Consider the following 15,922-nt stretch of genomic DNA (forward strand, 5'->3'; position numbering starts at 1 on the left):
TCACCTGCACAGAGTGAGCAGTCCTCCAGTGTCAGCAACATGGCAATGTGCTCTACTTTGTAATGTTAAGTCCATCTTCCTACAGTGCCTCTTGATGTTCCCTCGACAGATCCAGACGCAGTGCTTACAGACCGCAAACGTGTAGCTGAGGAGAACAGAGCAGAAAACCAACAGCAGAAACCTTCTACACTGCCTAAAGAGTAACCAGGGAGATCTGCAGCAGTGTCTTGAGCATGTCTGTGTACCCCAGGTTTCCTGGGTTAAAGGGTAGAAGTACATCGCAAAGGCTCTGGAGAAACATGCACCAGTGCCACATATCTAGCCCTGTACTGCAGCTCCCAACAGGACCATGAGCTTGGTGTCCCCAGACATGCCCCCTCAAGACTCATCTGCCAGCTCTGCTGCCAGCAGAGCATTTGAACAGGGAGTTTTGCCACCTGCTTCCCACAGAGGCAGCGCACAGCTCCCACGGTGCCTCTCTTGCTCTGCCAAAGGCCCGCTCTGCTGAACTTCCTCCTCCTCCTTACCCGCGAGCATGGGCGCAGCCGCATTGCTCTGCATCTGATGCAGGCTGTCTGGGAGTGAGTTGGTGCTAGCTGGGACAGGAGCAGGAGCAGGCCATGGTGAGGTAACGGTGCAAGCCAGCGGCCCAGACATGGGCATAACCTCTGCAGTGGTGCTGGGGACCTCATCTGCTGGGAGCAAGCATGAAATCAGGACCCACAACTTGCTGTATGGGACTACCCCTTAGCAGCGCCTACCAACATGAACAGCTCACAGCTCCGGCCCTGGGGAACCTTGCCCACCACCTTGAGGACTGCAGGGCACAAGGTCTCCCACCCGAGTCTTCACCAGGCTCTAAGAGCTTCAGACCCAAGGACCAGGCAGCACTGGCCCAGGAGCTTCTTCAGCTTGCGCTGCGCAGGCACCCCACTGCCCTGCCAGCCCGCGCCACGGCTGTCTCCTCCTTGCCGTGCCCTTCACATTCCCAGTCTGCCCTTACCAGCCTTAGGCCGCAAGAGTCGGCGCAACCGCTGCTGCGCTGCCTTCCTCTCCTCCTCTATGATCTCCTCTGTGATGGGGTAGCCCGGGTCAGGCGCAGGGGGCTGCCAAGAGAGAGCAGTAGCTTAGTTCCTTCTCAGGGAAGCCAGCAGAGCTGCTCTGAAGGAGGTGTGGAAGCAGGCTGGCACCAGAGCTGGGAAGCCGTGGCTCTGCTGCAGCCACCGCAGAGCTCTGGTCCCCATTCGTTTTGGTCCCCGGCTTGGCGCTGAGGGCACAGCACCCTTGCCTGGACCAGTACCTGCTCCGGCAGTGGGCAGCACAGTCATGCACAGCCACCACACACTGGGGCAGGGGAGAGCACCACTTCCCACTCAGGCAAGGACGAGACCTCCTGCCCCAAGGCAGGCAGGTCAGCCTGCCCACAGCCCTGCAGGGATTGCACTGGGCACATTCCATCCCCAGAGGAGGGCAAAAGAGGCTGCGAGACAGCGACGTACCAGCACCAGAGGTTCATTATCCCAAGGCACCAACAGGCAGATGCTCCTCTTGCGCGGTCTTCCATTCCCTGGGGATGGTGGTGGGCTTGGGGACTGCCGCCGCTTCTGCTCAGCCCTCCCGACAGCTACAGGAGGACACAAGTCAGGAGCAGCTCCCAGCAGGGGCGTTTGGCCTGCACCAAGGCAGTTCTCCCTTCTTACTCCTCTCTGGACGCCCATCTTGGAGGGCAGAGCCAGGGACACGGCCTTAAGCCGCGGACAAGGCTGCGATGCCCTGGGGCAGCAGCTGGCCACAAGAGATCCACGTGGAAGCTGTCACAAGAGCCCGCTGGGGCTCCACGGGCCCCAGGCCCCATCCCACCTCCACAGACGCTCCTTGCACGCTGCCCACCCGAGCCACAAACCACGCAAACTGCCAGACCCGGCCACATCTCGCACTGTGCCACGGGACCCCATCCACAATGGGCACACGGGAGAAAACACCACTGCCCCAGGACCAGCACGGTCCTCCTTTCCAGGGGACACCTCAAGCTCATCCCACCTGCAGACCTGAGCTACCTCGTGTCCCGCTGCTGGCCCGCACCAGTGGACCGTCCAACCCTGGCACAGGGCTGGGCCCCACCTACACTCACCTTCCTCCATCTGCACAGCCTTGTCCAATTTTACTGGAGTGCAGCTCTTGGAATGCCACACCTCCCGTTCCCTGCGCAAGAGGGAGAGAGCCAGTTAGGGTCAGCCCCAGGATTGGCCCCCTCCCCTGGGAGCAGGATGAGACCCAACAAGCCAAGGACTCCCACAACCATCCCTGCTGTGTTTCTTTGCTGCCTTTACCAAAGAGCAGAGCTCAGGGCAATAGCCTTGACTCACCGCAGCAGCCGGAGCGTGACTCCAGGCAGAGGAGCTGCTCTTTTCCCCTACCCAGGGCCCAGGCTCAGGCAGCCTCAGGGCAGCAGCCAGGGATCCTGGGTGGGAGCCGCTGCCACTCGCAGGGCCCTGGCTTGGACCCACGCTGTCAGCAGGGCAGCTGCTATGTCGCTTTTAGTGAGGACAAGGACAGGTCCTTCTCTGAGCCAGGAGAGAGGAGAACAAGGGCCTGCACGCCCAGGTGGGCACTACATTACAGCCCTCCTGGAGCTCCCATCAATTGCTTTTGAGGAGATGGCAAAAATCAGGGGCCGCCTCTTTGCAGCATTTTGGCAACCAGCCGGACCCAGGACGTGCCAACGCCACACAGCAACATCAGAAAAGGTGTCCGCACATTAAAGAGATTTTGTCTTTCCCTTTCCTCTGGATGTATCCCCCAGCAGACTGGCCAGGGCACAGCGGGGACAGGAAAAGAGCTGCACGCTGGGCTGCAGGGCTGCCTGAGGCAGGACATTTCCTACCTGTGGGAGTCCCCGGCTTGAGCTGTAAGAGCTGGCGATGGCATTGCGCTCAGAACCTGGGATGCCTGCAGCGTATGTTTTGCTGGGAGAAGAAATGTTTGATTTTGAGCACTCCTCTGGGTGGTGTGAGTCAAGGTCCCTCTTCATAGCCTCAGGCCTGGAGAAGATCACAGATTTTGAGCTCCTCACAGGTCCTTTCAATGCAGGGTGGGTGGAGGAAAGCAACCCCACTCCTTACAGTGCAGGACTTGGAAACAAGCCTCAGCAGCAGCACAACCCTTAGAGCCACCGCCTGTGCTCGGGCTGACAGACCAAAGGCACAGCCACAGGCTCTCATGATCTCCCCAAAGCTGGGCTCCCCAAGACAAAGGCAAGCACCCTTCCCAGAACACCCAGGCTTTTGGACTCCCCAAGCCCAGCTCACAGAGTTGCTTTTGGCCCAAAGTACTTACTTTGGTACAAGAGAGGCAGGGGCACCATTTGCTTCTGGTGTCTTTATAGCCAACTGCCCACTTTCACTGCTGCCACAGCGCCTGCGGGAGAGAGGGCACGAGTCTGTGGTAGCGCGGAGGGCTCCCAGCGCAGGGAGAGGACCCTTTTCCAGGCAGGCTCAGCACCGGAAAGCACAAACCTTGCTTTTTTCCTGCCACCCGATACTCAGGACAGAGTTCTCCCCCATCCGCATCCTTCTGCAGGTTCTTTCTACACCTGCTCCTCTCCTCACTGCCTCCCACCCAAACTGCCTCCTCCCAAGCACCGGCACCTGCACCAGCTGCCTGCTGGTCAAATCCATTCTTTGAAGCCAAAATATTTCAGAGAGACTCAGCAGCTTGTTTCTGGAACAGACCTGACCTCTGAAACTCGTATCTCTGACCTCTTCCTAACCAGTGCCCCAGAATGTTGGGAGGAAGAAGCTGACCGACCCCCTTCCTACCATGACTCAGTCAAAAGCTGAAGTCTGAAAGCCCTACAGCAAACCTGCTGTGAAGCTGGGCTGGAGGTGCATGATCCGCCTTGTCACTTAGCCCAAGTGCTTCCACAGAGCTCCGAGCATGCTGGTTCCAGTGCATGGGTGACCCTGAGCTCCCCAGGTGACTTTGGCTCCTTTCTGCCCTCAGAGACTGCAGGATTTGCTGCCTAAACTCATTCTGCATGCTTGCCAGACATGAATGCCTTCCAAACTGGATTTTGTGGCAGAACTGTACATTGGCACGTTGTAAGAAATGAAATAATGCAAAAAACCCCAAGCTTATGCTGTCTGTGCACCCATCCTGCTGCTGTCCTGCTCGGCTCCTGCAGGCTGCAGATTCACCAAGCCAAGGGTTCGAGGGCAGAGGGAAGCTTGGCAGTAGCAGACGGAAGGGCAGGCCCTGCCATGCAGGAGCCCTCTGAACCACCACTCGTCCCACTGCACTCTCTGGGGCACCTCTAGCAGCAGCCACAGTGCAGCACGCAGGACAATGCACCAGGCACTGCCCAAGCCACTCTTCTGCACTTTCTCTTGCAGTTCCCCTTCTCCAGCCCAGGCAGGCGGCTGCAGCATACATGGAGCACAAGAGAAACAGCCTTCGTGTCCACAAGGATTAAAACCAGGAGGGGAGAATGGTGAGGCAGCAACATGCCTGGGCAGAGAGAAAGGCTCCACACAGCTTGGCACCCAGGATTTACACCTTGTTCTTCCCAGAGCACTGGGAAAGACACTGAGCCCTTATTCCCTTGAGGTCAGAGCTGGAGGCCACTGACCTGGACTAACAAAAGCAGGACATAGTCTTTCTTGTTTACCCTTGCGTTTGTACCTCCTTTTGCAAGCTACAGCGCACAAAGGAAGCACATGGCTTGCTTAAAGGGCACTGCTTCCACCTGGGGAAGAAAGACTCAGGGATCCCCTCACTCCTGGAAGCCTGGGGCTGACTGAAGGATAGAGACCATGAGCCTGCAGGGCATCCCAGCATTTCCCGGCACGTTTCCCCAGTCTGTGAATCCCTGTGATGACAAAAGCCACTTCCCCCACCAGCTCAAGTACTCAAACCACTTTATCCCATTTAAAATGCTTTCTCTTGCCCGCAAGGTCATCCATGTGTTTCAATTTTGCCTAGGAAAGTTTAGGGGCATAATTCCTGTACTTAGCACGTGGACATGGCCTCAATGTGGAGATCTCTACATGCATGGCCAGACTGGGGAGATTCCTTGGGTGTACAAACCCTTAACTGCTTGTCTTTCAAATGGCCATCTCTTCATGCAGGCTTGATGAAGCACTGGAGATGATCCTGTTGGTATTTAGCTTGTCACTGGCTATTAGCACTACCATGCCATTTCTAAATCTGCAAAGGAGATGCTGAGTAAGAGCCTCAGAGGGTATTTGACAATCCTGTATTTCTTTGTTTTCAGTGTCCAACCCTGAGAGCACAACAGGATGGCTGCAGGTTAAAGATCCCGTGGTCCAGAAACTCGATCTCAGCTGATGTAGAAGCTTGGTGCTGGGAAGGCCATTTCCTTAAAAGTCCTTTTCTGCAACTGTCTGGTATCGGAAGCTTGATGGTATTGACCAACAAACAACTGTATGTGCTTGCATTTCTTGTCATGTTTGTAGCTGAGCAAGAGCATATGGTGAGCATCAAAATAAACGTCAGTCTTGAGAGCTGGTTGGTTCTTGCCCACGTCAGCAGGAGCGTAACTCCCCGCACGCCTGTTTCCTGCCTAAGTAACTGACATTTCCAAAGGGACATGTCTAGGCAGCAACAGGTTGCTCTTGCTCCACTGTCGTGGTTACAGCCCGGCAACAGTTCCAAGGGCATAGGGAGCTCAGCTCCGTGTTGTGGATACAGCCCGGCGACACTTATGAGGACGGAGGTTGCTCAGCTCCATCGGCGTGGTCACAGCTCTGTGACCGTTGCAGCGAGCAGTAGAACTGCAGTGGCTGCTACGTACACAGTGGGGCTGGAGAGCCAAGGCAGGAGCACCAGCATGATGCTGGGCCGGAAAACAAACCTCAGCAAGCACATCCGCGAGCTGCGTGCCAGCATCGCCTTGCAAGGTGCTGCCCCGTTGGTTTTGCATTATGGACTGGGCCAAGGAGGGGGCTTTTGGTCCCTGCATCATCCTGCACGGTACCAAGAGTGCCTCAATGTCCTGCAGGGCAAGTAAGGAAGTATTACACCAAGTCACAGGAAGAAAAGTTCAATCAGAACCGAGAGCTGCTGCCCCAGCTGCGAGAGGCGGTGCAGGAGGATATCCATGGCCTGGGCCTTGTCCGGAAGGTACCAGCAGGTCCCATTTGCTGCCTCTGTGACTGTGACTCTGCTGGACCTGCAGAGCTAGCTTCTCCAGTGGTCCTCTCCAGGAGCAGGAAGTGCAGGGCAGCAGGTGGCTGGGACCGTCCCCAGGCTGGCAGTGATGTGCTCTTTCCCCTTGTGCCCACAGCATGAGCTCACCATCTCTGAGGCTTGCGGAGCGCAGCAGCCCTTGGGCATCGCTTTGGCCAGTAAGACGTTGGAGGTAATAGCAGGGTCCAGTGGCCCCAGGCTGCTCACAGGGGGCTGGGGCTCAGGGAATGCTCAGAAGAAGGGGTTGTAGGCAACAGGGACCTGGTGCCAGCACCAGGACAGCCCCACAGGGCTGGTGCAGTGAGAGACGGGGTGGTCATGAGTGCTCCGGTGGGACCCTTTGCACTGCAGGACCCATCAGTGTCCTCCATGAGCTCCCTGAGCAGGTCCTTTGCCCCAGCAGAGCTCCTGCCCTGCCAAGGGAAGGACCATGTGCCAGCATCCCCAGCTCTATCTTGGCAAAGAGTTTTCCAGGCAGGACCCCTTCTCCCGTGGCTGCCCAGCGAGCCCTGCCTCCAGCCTGCCAAATGCTCACATCCCATCCAGGTGGCCCAGGAGAAGCTTCGGGCTGAAATCTATGACCGGGTGAACACATGCAACATGCTGCTGTATGAGGTGAAGCAGCGGAGCCGGGCCCAGGAGCAGCTGCGGAGGCGCCTGCAGCAGCTGCAGATGGATGCCCAGATGCATGAGAAGCAGCACCAGGCACAGGTGCCAGGGCCCCTTCCTGGGGTGGCAGCACCCTTGGGGGTGGTCACCGCTGGGTGGCCGCTGGTCTCAGTACATGGGGTCAAACCTTGTCCCCAACCATCTCTGCCCCAGGTGGTTCGTACACTGGAGAACAACATTGAGAAGATGCAAACCAAAGTCCGTGCTGGGCAGAAGGTGACTGCCCTGTACCTGCTGGTGCGGGATGCCCTGAGGAAGGTGAGCTCATCCTCACTGTGCCATTGTCTCGCCCGCACCCCCTGCAAAGGCACTGAAGTGCCCAAGGGGCTGTGCTGGTGGGACACCCTCCTGCAGGAGGTCCTCCTGCTCCCCTCCATCTGCTGGCCCAGCACAGGGCACCCCTGGGACTCAGTGGGCTGTGGCTCCCTGTGCCCCAGGAGCTGGCCCACCTGCCTCTGCACCTGGACCTCCTGAGTGAGACGGCCCAGCTGCAGCATGGGGAGGTGGAAGACATGGAGCTCATGGCCTCGGATGGTCTCAGAGCTGCTCGGGTAACCAAGGTGAGATGGTCCAGGGCATCTCAGGCCGCCTTCCTTCCCTCCAGAGCCCACAGGTGGCACCAGGTGTCCAGGCTGCTGAGTCTTCCTTCAAGAAAAAGCAAGACTGAGCTTGGCTTCCCCACGGCACCCAGATGCCTCCTTAGCTCCTCCTGTGTCTGGCTCTTGGCCACGCTGCTCTGAGCTGGGGACAGCTGCTGAAGCGCTGGCCATGGGGAAGGTGGCGTGCTCCATTCTCTAGCTGTCCTTGCTCAGTTTCCTTCCCAGGCTGTTTGCACAGGGTAGGGGGTGGCATTTTTGATGCTGGCCATGCCAGGGTTAGAAGCTCCCAGAGGTCCATTGTAGCTTTGGGAGCCACTTCTTTTCTACTCTGCTCCAGAACGACATGGACAGGATGGAAACCCAGTTCCTTGCAGAGAGAGAGCTCAGGCTCCGCACCCTGGCTGCTCAGAAAGTGCCCATAGACAGACGCTGGCTCAAGGAACCAAAAGAAAGGCTTCTGAAAGCGGTGAGCTGGGGGGACCTGGCACAGGCAGGGTTGCAGGCCTAGGGCGGGCATGAGTGCCCAGCCTCCCATGGGTGAGGGGCTGCAGGGCCAGCTCCCCCAGGATGCCAGCAGCTCAGGGGTGACAATGAACATCCTTGCAGCAAGCCAGGCATGACCTCGCCAGGGACTTCCTGAGCCTGCCCGCAGAGGACCCACTGATGGGTGAGTGCCTGTCAGAGTGCAGGGGGGGATGCAGTCTCAGCCGCAGGCATCCTTCCCTGCCACTACCTTTCCACCCCAGCTGGCAAACTGGAGGCCACCAAGTCCCGGCTGCAGCGTGAGGCCTGGCTGATGGAGAAGATGGAGAAGGCCAAGGCTGCGGTGCAGTGCTCCTGCCTCTGGGTGAGGTGAAAAGCCATCTCTGGTACAACGCGGGGCTGCTCCAGCCCCAGGGAGCTGAGCCCTGTCTGCTCACCTTGTTCCATTGCAGGGTTATCTGCTCTCCCCTGTCCCCAGAGCCCCCAGAGCCCCTCTTGTACGGGCAGGGATGGAACTGCTTTGCTCCATGACACGAGCTTGCAGTGGCTCCTGGTGCAGAAACTTCCCCAGGACCACAGCCCAGATCCTGTACCCTGCAGGAGTGCCCTGGGCTGAGTCCTTGTGCTCTCCCCCGGCCAGGACATCCCCGGCAGGCTCCTGGCACAGCAGAAGTCCCTGGTGGAACTCGAACAGTACCTCACAGGGTGCAAGGAGAAGAAGCAGGAGCTGAAGAAGACGCTGAAGGAGCTGGAGATGAAGCTGGATGAGCTGAAGTTTCGCCAGCCCCCACACACAACCAGGTGCTGCTGCTGGCCTGCGGATAGCCATGCCAAAGGGGCCACCACCCTTGGGGGCAGGGGGCCATGGGCACGGCGGATGTCCCAACAGGGCATCCCTTCCGTTGTCACCCTGCAGCTGGCCACCTCTCCTGCACTGGGAGGGTTTCTGAGCAGAGTGCTGCCCCAGCTCCGGTGCTGGCAGAGCACCCAAAGCTCCTGCGCTGGCAGCAGGAGGACCCTTGTTCCTCGCCTGGCATGGGAAGTGGGACCAGCAGCAGCATGGGGTTGAGTTGCAGGCAGCATCTCTGCTCTGCGCTTGGAGGCAGGGGAGAACCTGGGCAGCAGCTTTTGCAACAGGTTTGGGGTGTCTGCACCCCTGTGCAGTTGTATGGATGTGAGCGTGGTTGGCTCCAGGGCTCTGGAGGAGGAGCTGAGGACCAGGCTGCAGTGGGAAGAGGCTCGGCTGGAACAGAGGCGAGTCCAGCTGCTGAGGAACCAGGAGACGCTGCTGGAGTTTGAAAACGGACTTGACAACCTCTTCGTCCGCCTGCAGGGCATCACCGTGCCTGGCCAGGTACCCGCACAATGCTGGGCTGAGCACAGCCCAGGCTCTGCTTGGTGGTGCAACGGCGCCGTGGGGTGACACTTGGGGCAGCAACCATCACCCCAAGGGGCTCGTTTTCCCCACCAAGGCTGTTCTCTCTCTGACTCCAGGAGCATTCTCTCAAGACCACGGGAGTGGACGAGAAGCTCCAGCAGTGTGAGCAGAAGCTGCAGTACCTGGTGCAGCGGGTGGCTGACCTGCCCGCCTCCAGCCACAGCGAGCGTGATGAGGTGCACAGGGGCTCCATCCCTGCTACGGTCTTTGGGAACCCACACAGGCTTTCCTGGGGCCCATCCCAAGCCATCCTCCCAGCTGGAGGATGGAGGTGCTCAAGGGAAGAGCCACGGAGCAGCTCAGGCCCAGGTGGCACTGGGCTCCGTGGGGTGTTCCCTGCCAGGGGCACATGGAGGTTGGGCACCCCTTTGGTTGTAACACCCGCCTCCCCTTCAGCTTTGAACGCAGCGTCTCTTTCACAGACTGTTGTGAAGGTCACACAGCTGCTGGAGAAAACCCTCACGAATGATCCACAGAACCAGAAGGTTCCCTTGGAGGACATGTGCATGAGGGTCCAAGGTAGGAAAAGGGACACATCCCACAGCAACTGCCCCAGCCCCTGCCTCCTGGGATTTCTGGGTGTCCTTGCCCATCTCCCACTGTCCCAGCAGACCCAAACCCAGGAGTTGCTCCAGCCCTTGAGGCTGACCTGGGCTGTCTCCAAGGCTTTGAGCATAGTGCTGGTTTTACGTGTGGATGTGGGAGAATGAAGGCAGACGTTGGGTTGGGGAGCATAGAACCACCACAGGAACAAGGAGGGATGCTGTGGTGCAAGCGGGGAGACCCTCGTCTTCAAAGTCACTTGGCTGTGAATATTCTTCACAGCCAGTGCTTGGCTCTGCCCGTGGCCTCCTCCTAGGGAGCTTCTGGTACCTTACCACCTTTTCTTAACAAAGCAAGACTCAGAGCTTTATGGGAAGCCCCAGCAGGGTTGGAGACAGGCCACAGCAGGTCCTGCAGGTCCCCCTGAGCTGCTGCTGTGAGAGAGCCAGTCAGCACTGCCTGTCCTGAGGGCTCTCCAGGATGCCAGCAGCCCTCCAGAATGTGCCGGCTCTTCCTGGGGCCACAGGCACAGCAGAGGCAGCCCCACAGACCTTCCCCAGCCTGCTCCTCTCCGCTCTCTCCTCCAGATCATTTTGATTTTGCTGACAAAGAGAGTGGCCTTGTCCCCACCCGAGAAGACATCAAGAAGCAAGGGCTGCAGTTGATCGAAAGCAAGAAGAAAAGCAAGAGGAAGTAGTGGTTGCTCCCCGAGACCTGGGGATGCCCCAGATCACCCGTTGTACACTTTTCCCTTGATTTAATAGAGGAGATGCTTTTCATTCCCCCAACGCTTGTGTTAGAGCTGAAACTAGAGGTCGCAAGTCACTTCTGTCCCCAGAACATGTGGGTCAAAGGTGGAGGGGAGCTGAGCTGGGTTTCAAGGCAGCCACATCCCCTGCCCCTCTCCCCACAGTGGTGGGGATGGGATGGGAAGGGCTGGGGACAGCTTTCTTGGCCAAAGCACAGCCTGGGCCAGGCTGGCTTTCTCCCTCTTGGTCCTGTGGGTCCAACACCTTCCTGGGCCCTCTGCGCTTCCCGGACCCCAATGGGCTGGCACAGAGGGCACTACGCCAAGCCTTTGGCTCCAAGGTGGGGACCTCAGCCCTGCCCACAGGTCACAGGCCATGTTCTCTTCTCTACAGAGACACATGTAAAACAGTGCTGCAAAGAGATGATGTTTGCTCAAGAGCAGCCACGCTGGGGGCTTCTGCCAGAGACTTGTGCTCTGGAGACTCAGGAGGCACCTCATCCACTTCCACAGCAAGGCACCAGCATCAGGCCAAGTTTTCACTATCATTGTTACTTGGCCCCTGTGCTTCATGCTGACGTCACCTGTGACATCATCTCTGGCTGGAAGAAAAGCAACAAACTTTTGGTCACACCAAATGTGCTTGGTGGGCTTTGTGTGACTGCAGGTGTGGGGATTCCATTGCCAAAATGTAGCACAAGTTATGATTTTGAAAGGAAGCTCCAGAAGGAGCATACTGTGCCAGTGACCACATCTAATGGAGCTTCCCAGAACCAAGAGCCCCACAGGCACGTTCTTCTGCAATGACACTGTGCTTTACTGTCACCCATCCACCTCCTGCCCCTGTCCTGTTCCCATGTGCTTACCACAGATGGGTGTGAGCTGACCTAGGAACTGTATCATGGATAGCCTGCATAGAAGAGCCCAACCCCCACAATTAAAACACCCAACGCCTCCTCCCACAACTCTGCCAGGACAGAAAGCTCTTGCTGGGCATCACCTACACATGGTGAGCACCAGATAAGGCCCACCGACATGCCAACCTGCCCTTTATTAGCCACCTAAAACTCCATCCCTCCACATGGAAGGGAACCAAGGAAAACCTAGGGTGGAATGTGGGCACTGGCGGCAGGCAAAATGGGAGGCTTGCACCAGGAGGCCTGCATGAGAGGAACACCGCTCCACTGGGCTGAGGGACTGAGGAGCAGCAGGTCTGGACCCCACCTGGGCACACCCTGTTCCCACCACAGCTGGGGTGGACACCAGCATCCATAAGAAATGGCTCAGGGAGATCTGAGAGGAGCACCCAGGAAGGGGAGGGGGAGAGAAAACAAAAGGGATGCACAATGTAATTGTTCATCCACTGAGTGTCAAGGAGGCTGCCCAGCAGGATGCCAAGATGAAATTCCTGCAGACCATCTTCACCCTGCGTGAAGCTGGCAGAGACAGGGGCTTCTCACGATGCCTGAAGGAGTTCTACCACCAATTGCAGGTGGTAGAGACTACCCAGGTGAGGGGACACCGGGTTGCTTTGGGGAAGGGGGCATGTTGCCAGGCACCAGCACACTGTCAGGACAGGGCACAGGCAGGGAAACACACGTGCAGACACCAAGCCTGAGGGAACGCAGGTGGCAGAGCAGCCCTGGCAGCTGGGAAGCTGCCCAGCATCCTCCCCATGCCCGACACACCTGAAGGCTGAACCCTGCTCCTGCAGCACAGTGCCCACCACGTCCTTGTTCTTCCAGTGCACAGAGCTTGTGAAGGAGACCAAGTGAAGCAGAGCCGGGAAGCTCAGGGCATGGCTCAGGGGCCACTTCCCAGCACTGTGCTTATGGGTACTTGCTCCCATGGCTGCTCTACACCTGTGGGGTTGAACAATACTTGTTCATACTATTATTACTATTTATTTTTCTTTCACTTGTTTTCCTCCACTTTGCCTCTGCTTCAAGCAGTGACAGTTCCCAGGCAAGGCTGCACAAACATGCTGGAAAAGACCAGGAAGAGAGAGAAACTCAGCTCTGGGTCACCCCTACAGTCGCAAGTTTCTCTGAAAGTCCACATCAGGGTAAGGGTTTCTGGGGCAAAACATGGTAAAAGACACCCTTAATCCAGCTGAGTTTACTGATGATGGGGGGCTGTGCCACAGCTCAGGCAGGCAGCAGGGTAAGAATCCCCACAAGCCCCAGCTGAGCACTGCGCAGTCCTAAAATGGTTGTTTCACTCCTTTACCCGCTGCTTTTTCCTCTTCCTCTTCTCGGGAGCTGCTCCTGGCGCTGTTCCCTTGCCATGCTGCAGGGCGTCATCAGCAGGCGCAGGCAAGGAGCTGTGGACAAGAGCAAAGGGCCTGAGTCCCACTCAACACAGCACCGTGGCTCCTGCAGTCAGGCCCCTCCATCTTCCATCTTCCCTCTTCCTCTCCATGCCAGGAACACAGCAGCAGCGCCCTCAGCCTACGTGTGCCACCAGCCCGAGCCTGTCCCCAGACCCCCAGGAGCTGTGGGAGGCCACAGAGCTCCCAGGTGCGCTCTCACCCGGAGGCAGCAGCCCCGTCCCCACGCCGCTCCAGGACAGCCACAAAGAAGCCGTTGGTGAGGGTGTCGGCAGCAGAGGCACGGAGGCAGCTCTCTGCCCCAGGGAAGGCAGCCAGTCCTCGGCAGGGCCAGCAAGGGAAGGCATCCACCAGCCTGCAGCGTGGGACAAGGGTCAGGGCCAGGCTCTGCAGCACCTGCCCTGCATCCCCCCAACACCAGACACACCTGAAGGCCGAGCCCCACTCCTGCAGCACAGCCCCCACCACATCCTCGTTCTCCTCTTGGTGCAGAGAGCAGGTGGAGTAGACCAGGCGCTGCAGAGCCGGGAAACTCAGGGCATGCCTCAGCACCTTGCGCTGGAAGCCGGCCAGCGCCTGCAGCCGCTCGGCGCTTGGGGCAGCCTCTGCCATCGGCACCCGGTTCACCATCCCTGTGGGGAGAGCAGCCGCCGCCTGCGGTCTATGCGTCCACAGCCCACCCAGGGGTGGGCGGCCAAAGCCCCCCATGTTACCTGAGCCACTGCAGGATGGGTCGAGCAGGATGTAGGCCACCTTGCTGTACTTGGGGTCTCCAGGATCCACCGTCAGGAAGTCCTGCTGGGCCAGCTGGAAACCAGTGACGCCAGCGCGCGTCAGCATGGTGTTCATGGTGGCCAGGCGCTTGGTGTCCACGTCAAAGGCAAAGATCTGGCTGAAGGCAGAGCCCGGCACCCAAGAGACGTGTAAACATCCCACACGGCCTCAGGAACACGCTGCCCTGGCAGCATCAAGCACCAGCCATTGGCCAGGCAGGCAGTGCCCGGGAGCTGCTTCCCCAGGCAGGGCAGGCCTTGAGCAGGGAGAGGGACCAGGGGCTGTGAAGTGAACCCTTGTGTGATCCCACGTCCCCCTGCGCCCTCCCCAGGCCACCAGCCTACCCAGGGAAAAGCGAGCACCACGCAGCCCTGCCCTCACCCCTTGTTCTTCAGGATGGCTGCCAGGTGGCTGGTCTTGTTCCCAGGCGCAGCACAGGCATCGATGACGTGGGAGCCAGCAGCAGGGCTGAGGAGGAACGCCGGGAGGCAGCTGGCCTGCGGGAGGACAAAGCCCCGTGAGCGGAGCGGGCAAGAAGCAGCCCCGGCCCCTCCTCAGCCGTGGGTGGCACTGCAGGGCCGCAGGCAGCCACAGCAGCAGGGGACGAGTCCACCAGCACCCATTGCCAGGAGCCTCTGCCCGGCCGCAGCCTCCCGCTGCTCCCAGAGCTGATCTCAGCTCCTCCTGGGGGTTACAGCCCAGTTCACAGCAATATCCCCATCCAGACATGTGACGCAAGCAGAGCCACAGGGCAGCCCCATAGCTGCAGGCTGCATTCGTGCTCTCTGCTACTGTAAAGCACGAGCACAGCCCTTGGCATGTGGCAAGAAGCTTCCCCTCCACCCATGTCAGGGGATTCCCCAGCCCTGCAGCCTCCTGCCACCAGCTCCTCACCTTGTCCTGCAGAATGATGTGTCCTGACGTATACAGCAGGTTGTCATGGAAGTCTGTCTGCGGGGGGAAAACCAGCAGCTCCGGGAGGTGAAGGTCCAACAAGAATTTCTTCCCGGAGAGGGCCCTCAGTTCTTCCAAGCTGCCCACGAGGCACAGGAAGGATGAACATGCAGTCCTGCCTCATCCTGCCCACACCAGAGCTCTGCAGAGCCCAGGCTGAAACCCTCTTTGTCCCACATCTTCTCTTGCCTTCAGTGCCACACAGTGCAAGGAAGGGCAGAACACAGGAGTGGGGAGTGTGGACACCCCAACCCAAGCATCCTGAGCACCAAGACCGACGACCCCTTGACCCACAGGACCTCATCCCAAGCCCTTGCTGCTCACTGACACCCCAGATGAGGTGGGGCAGCAGGAAGAAACGTTTACCTGGCTGCCTTGCCCAGGTAGGAGTAGCCCTCACGCTTGAAGAAGTCAATCACGTCGTCCACACAAGTCCTCAGGGTGTTGACCCGGACGTAGCGCGGTACCCGGGAAGCTGGGGGAGCCATCCGCGTCACACACGGCCACCCACTGCCGCCACCACAGGGACACCACCGCGCCCACAGGCACACTCACCGCCGGGGCCGGCTGCCTGTGCCGGGGACAGGAGGTCCTCGTTGCGGCTCACCTTCTGCCGCACCTTCAGGCGGGCCAGCTCACCCTCCAGCCGCGGCCGGTGTCGCCGGGCCAGCGCCTTCCAGCGGCCCCCGCACTTCAAGCCCTTGCCGAAGAGCAGGTCGTACACCAGCACCTGCGGGGACGAGGCTGAGCCGGGAACCACCGCCCCGCGACCCGCGACCCGCCGCCGCCACCCCCGGCCCCGCTCACCTTCGCCAGCTGCGGGGACAGCTTCTTCTCGGCCTGCAGCAGCGCGGCGCTGGCCAGCAGCTCCTCCAGCACCGGCGAGTAGCGGAGCGTCTCGGACACCAGCGCGTACAGCTGCCGGACGTGCTGCGGGGCGGTCAGGGGCTGCCCGGCCGCACGGCCCGAGCCCGCCACAACCCCGCACACGCCTCGCACACCCCCGACCCAGGCCCAGGCACGCCCCTCCCGCGCCTCGCCCCGGCCCCGCGCACCGGGAAGCGGCTGTGGTACACCAGCGCCTTCACGCCGCCGGAGCCGCGCTCCAGCCCCTCCAGGACGTCGGCGGCCGCCCTGTACAGCGCCATGGCTCCTGCCGCCCGCCTGCGCACACGCCA

The 15,922-nt window shown here is 59.5% G+C and overlaps 3 protein-coding genes across 6 annotated transcripts; 1 reads left to right on the forward strand and 2 right to left on the reverse strand.

The window, feature by feature from the left end:
• Positions 1-378: 378 nt before the first annotated feature.
• On the reverse strand, positions 379-2,928 carry LOC308227575 (uncharacterized protein; the record flags this gene model as incomplete). Its single annotated transcript, XM_080630261.1, has 5 exons — positions 379-692; positions 1,004-1,106; positions 1,500-1,624; positions 2,132-2,202; positions 2,885-2,928. The coding sequence occupies 5 exons, from the start codon at positions 2,926-2,928 to the stop codon at positions 379-381; spliced, it is 657 nt and encodes a 218-aa protein (XP_080486387.1).
• Positions 2,929-5,608: 2,680 nt separating this feature from the next.
• LOC308227576 (coiled-coil domain-containing protein 183-like) lies at positions 5,609-10,636 on the forward strand (the record flags this gene model as incomplete). The annotated part of the gene is made up of 14 exons (XM_080630262.1): positions 5,609-5,918; positions 6,020-6,141; positions 6,305-6,379; positions 6,754-6,918; positions 7,030-7,134; positions 7,314-7,436; positions 7,813-7,941; positions 8,082-8,142; positions 8,222-8,322; positions 8,599-8,759; positions 9,123-9,312; positions 9,453-9,599; positions 9,819-9,915; positions 10,527-10,636. 14 exons carry the CDS (start codon positions 5,609-5,611, stop codon positions 10,634-10,636), a joined length of 1,896 nt encoding a protein of 631 aa, XP_080486388.1.
• A 2,017-nt stretch (positions 10,637-12,653) lies between these two features.
• LOC308227296 (28S rRNA (cytosine-C(5))-methyltransferase-like) lies at positions 12,654-15,898 on the reverse strand. 4 transcript variants are annotated; one of them, XM_080629778.1, is made up of 10 exons: positions 15,800-15,898; positions 15,552-15,674; positions 15,300-15,474; positions 15,111-15,219; positions 14,685-14,823; positions 14,172-14,287; positions 13,730-13,908; positions 13,444-13,648; positions 13,219-13,371; positions 12,654-13,010 (listed from the first exon to the last, which is right to left on the reverse strand). In XM_080629778.1, exons 1-10 carry the CDS (start codon positions 15,890-15,892, stop codon positions 12,905-12,907), a joined length of 1,398 nt encoding a protein of 465 aa, XP_080485904.1. In that variant the 5' UTR covers positions 15,893-15,898; the 3' UTR covers positions 12,654-12,904. The 4 variants fall into 4 exon arrangements, with proteins under 4 accessions (XP_080485904.1, XP_080485906.1, XP_080485903.1 ...); XM_080629780.1 differs by having other exon boundaries at positions 13,444-13,670; XM_080629777.1 differs by having other exon boundaries at positions 13,444-13,908.
• Positions 15,899-15,922: the final 24 nt, after the last annotated feature.

The sequence above is a fragment of the Psittacula echo genome (assembly GCF_963264785.1).
Source record: "Psittacula echo genome assembly, chromosome: 15".
NCBI classification, from domain to species: domain Eukaryota; kingdom Metazoa; phylum Chordata; class Aves; order Psittaciformes; family Psittacidae; genus Psittacula; species Psittacula echo.

Excerpts from the sequence above, each read along its gene's own strand:
- LOC308227296 (XM_080629777.1), bottom strand. The coding sequence starts at position 15,892 with ATGGCGCTGTACAGGGCGGCCGCCGACGTCCTGGAGGGGCTGGAGCGC. Across the intron at positions 15,675-15,799 it reads TGTACCACAGCCGCTTCCCG|CACGTCCGGCAGCTGTACGC; the intron begins GTGCGCGGGGCC and ends ACCGCCCCGCAG. Across the intron at positions 13,909-14,171 it reads GCCATCCTGAAGAACAAGGG|CCAGATCTTTGCCTTTGACG; the intron begins GTGAGGGCAGGG and ends CTCTGCCTTCAG.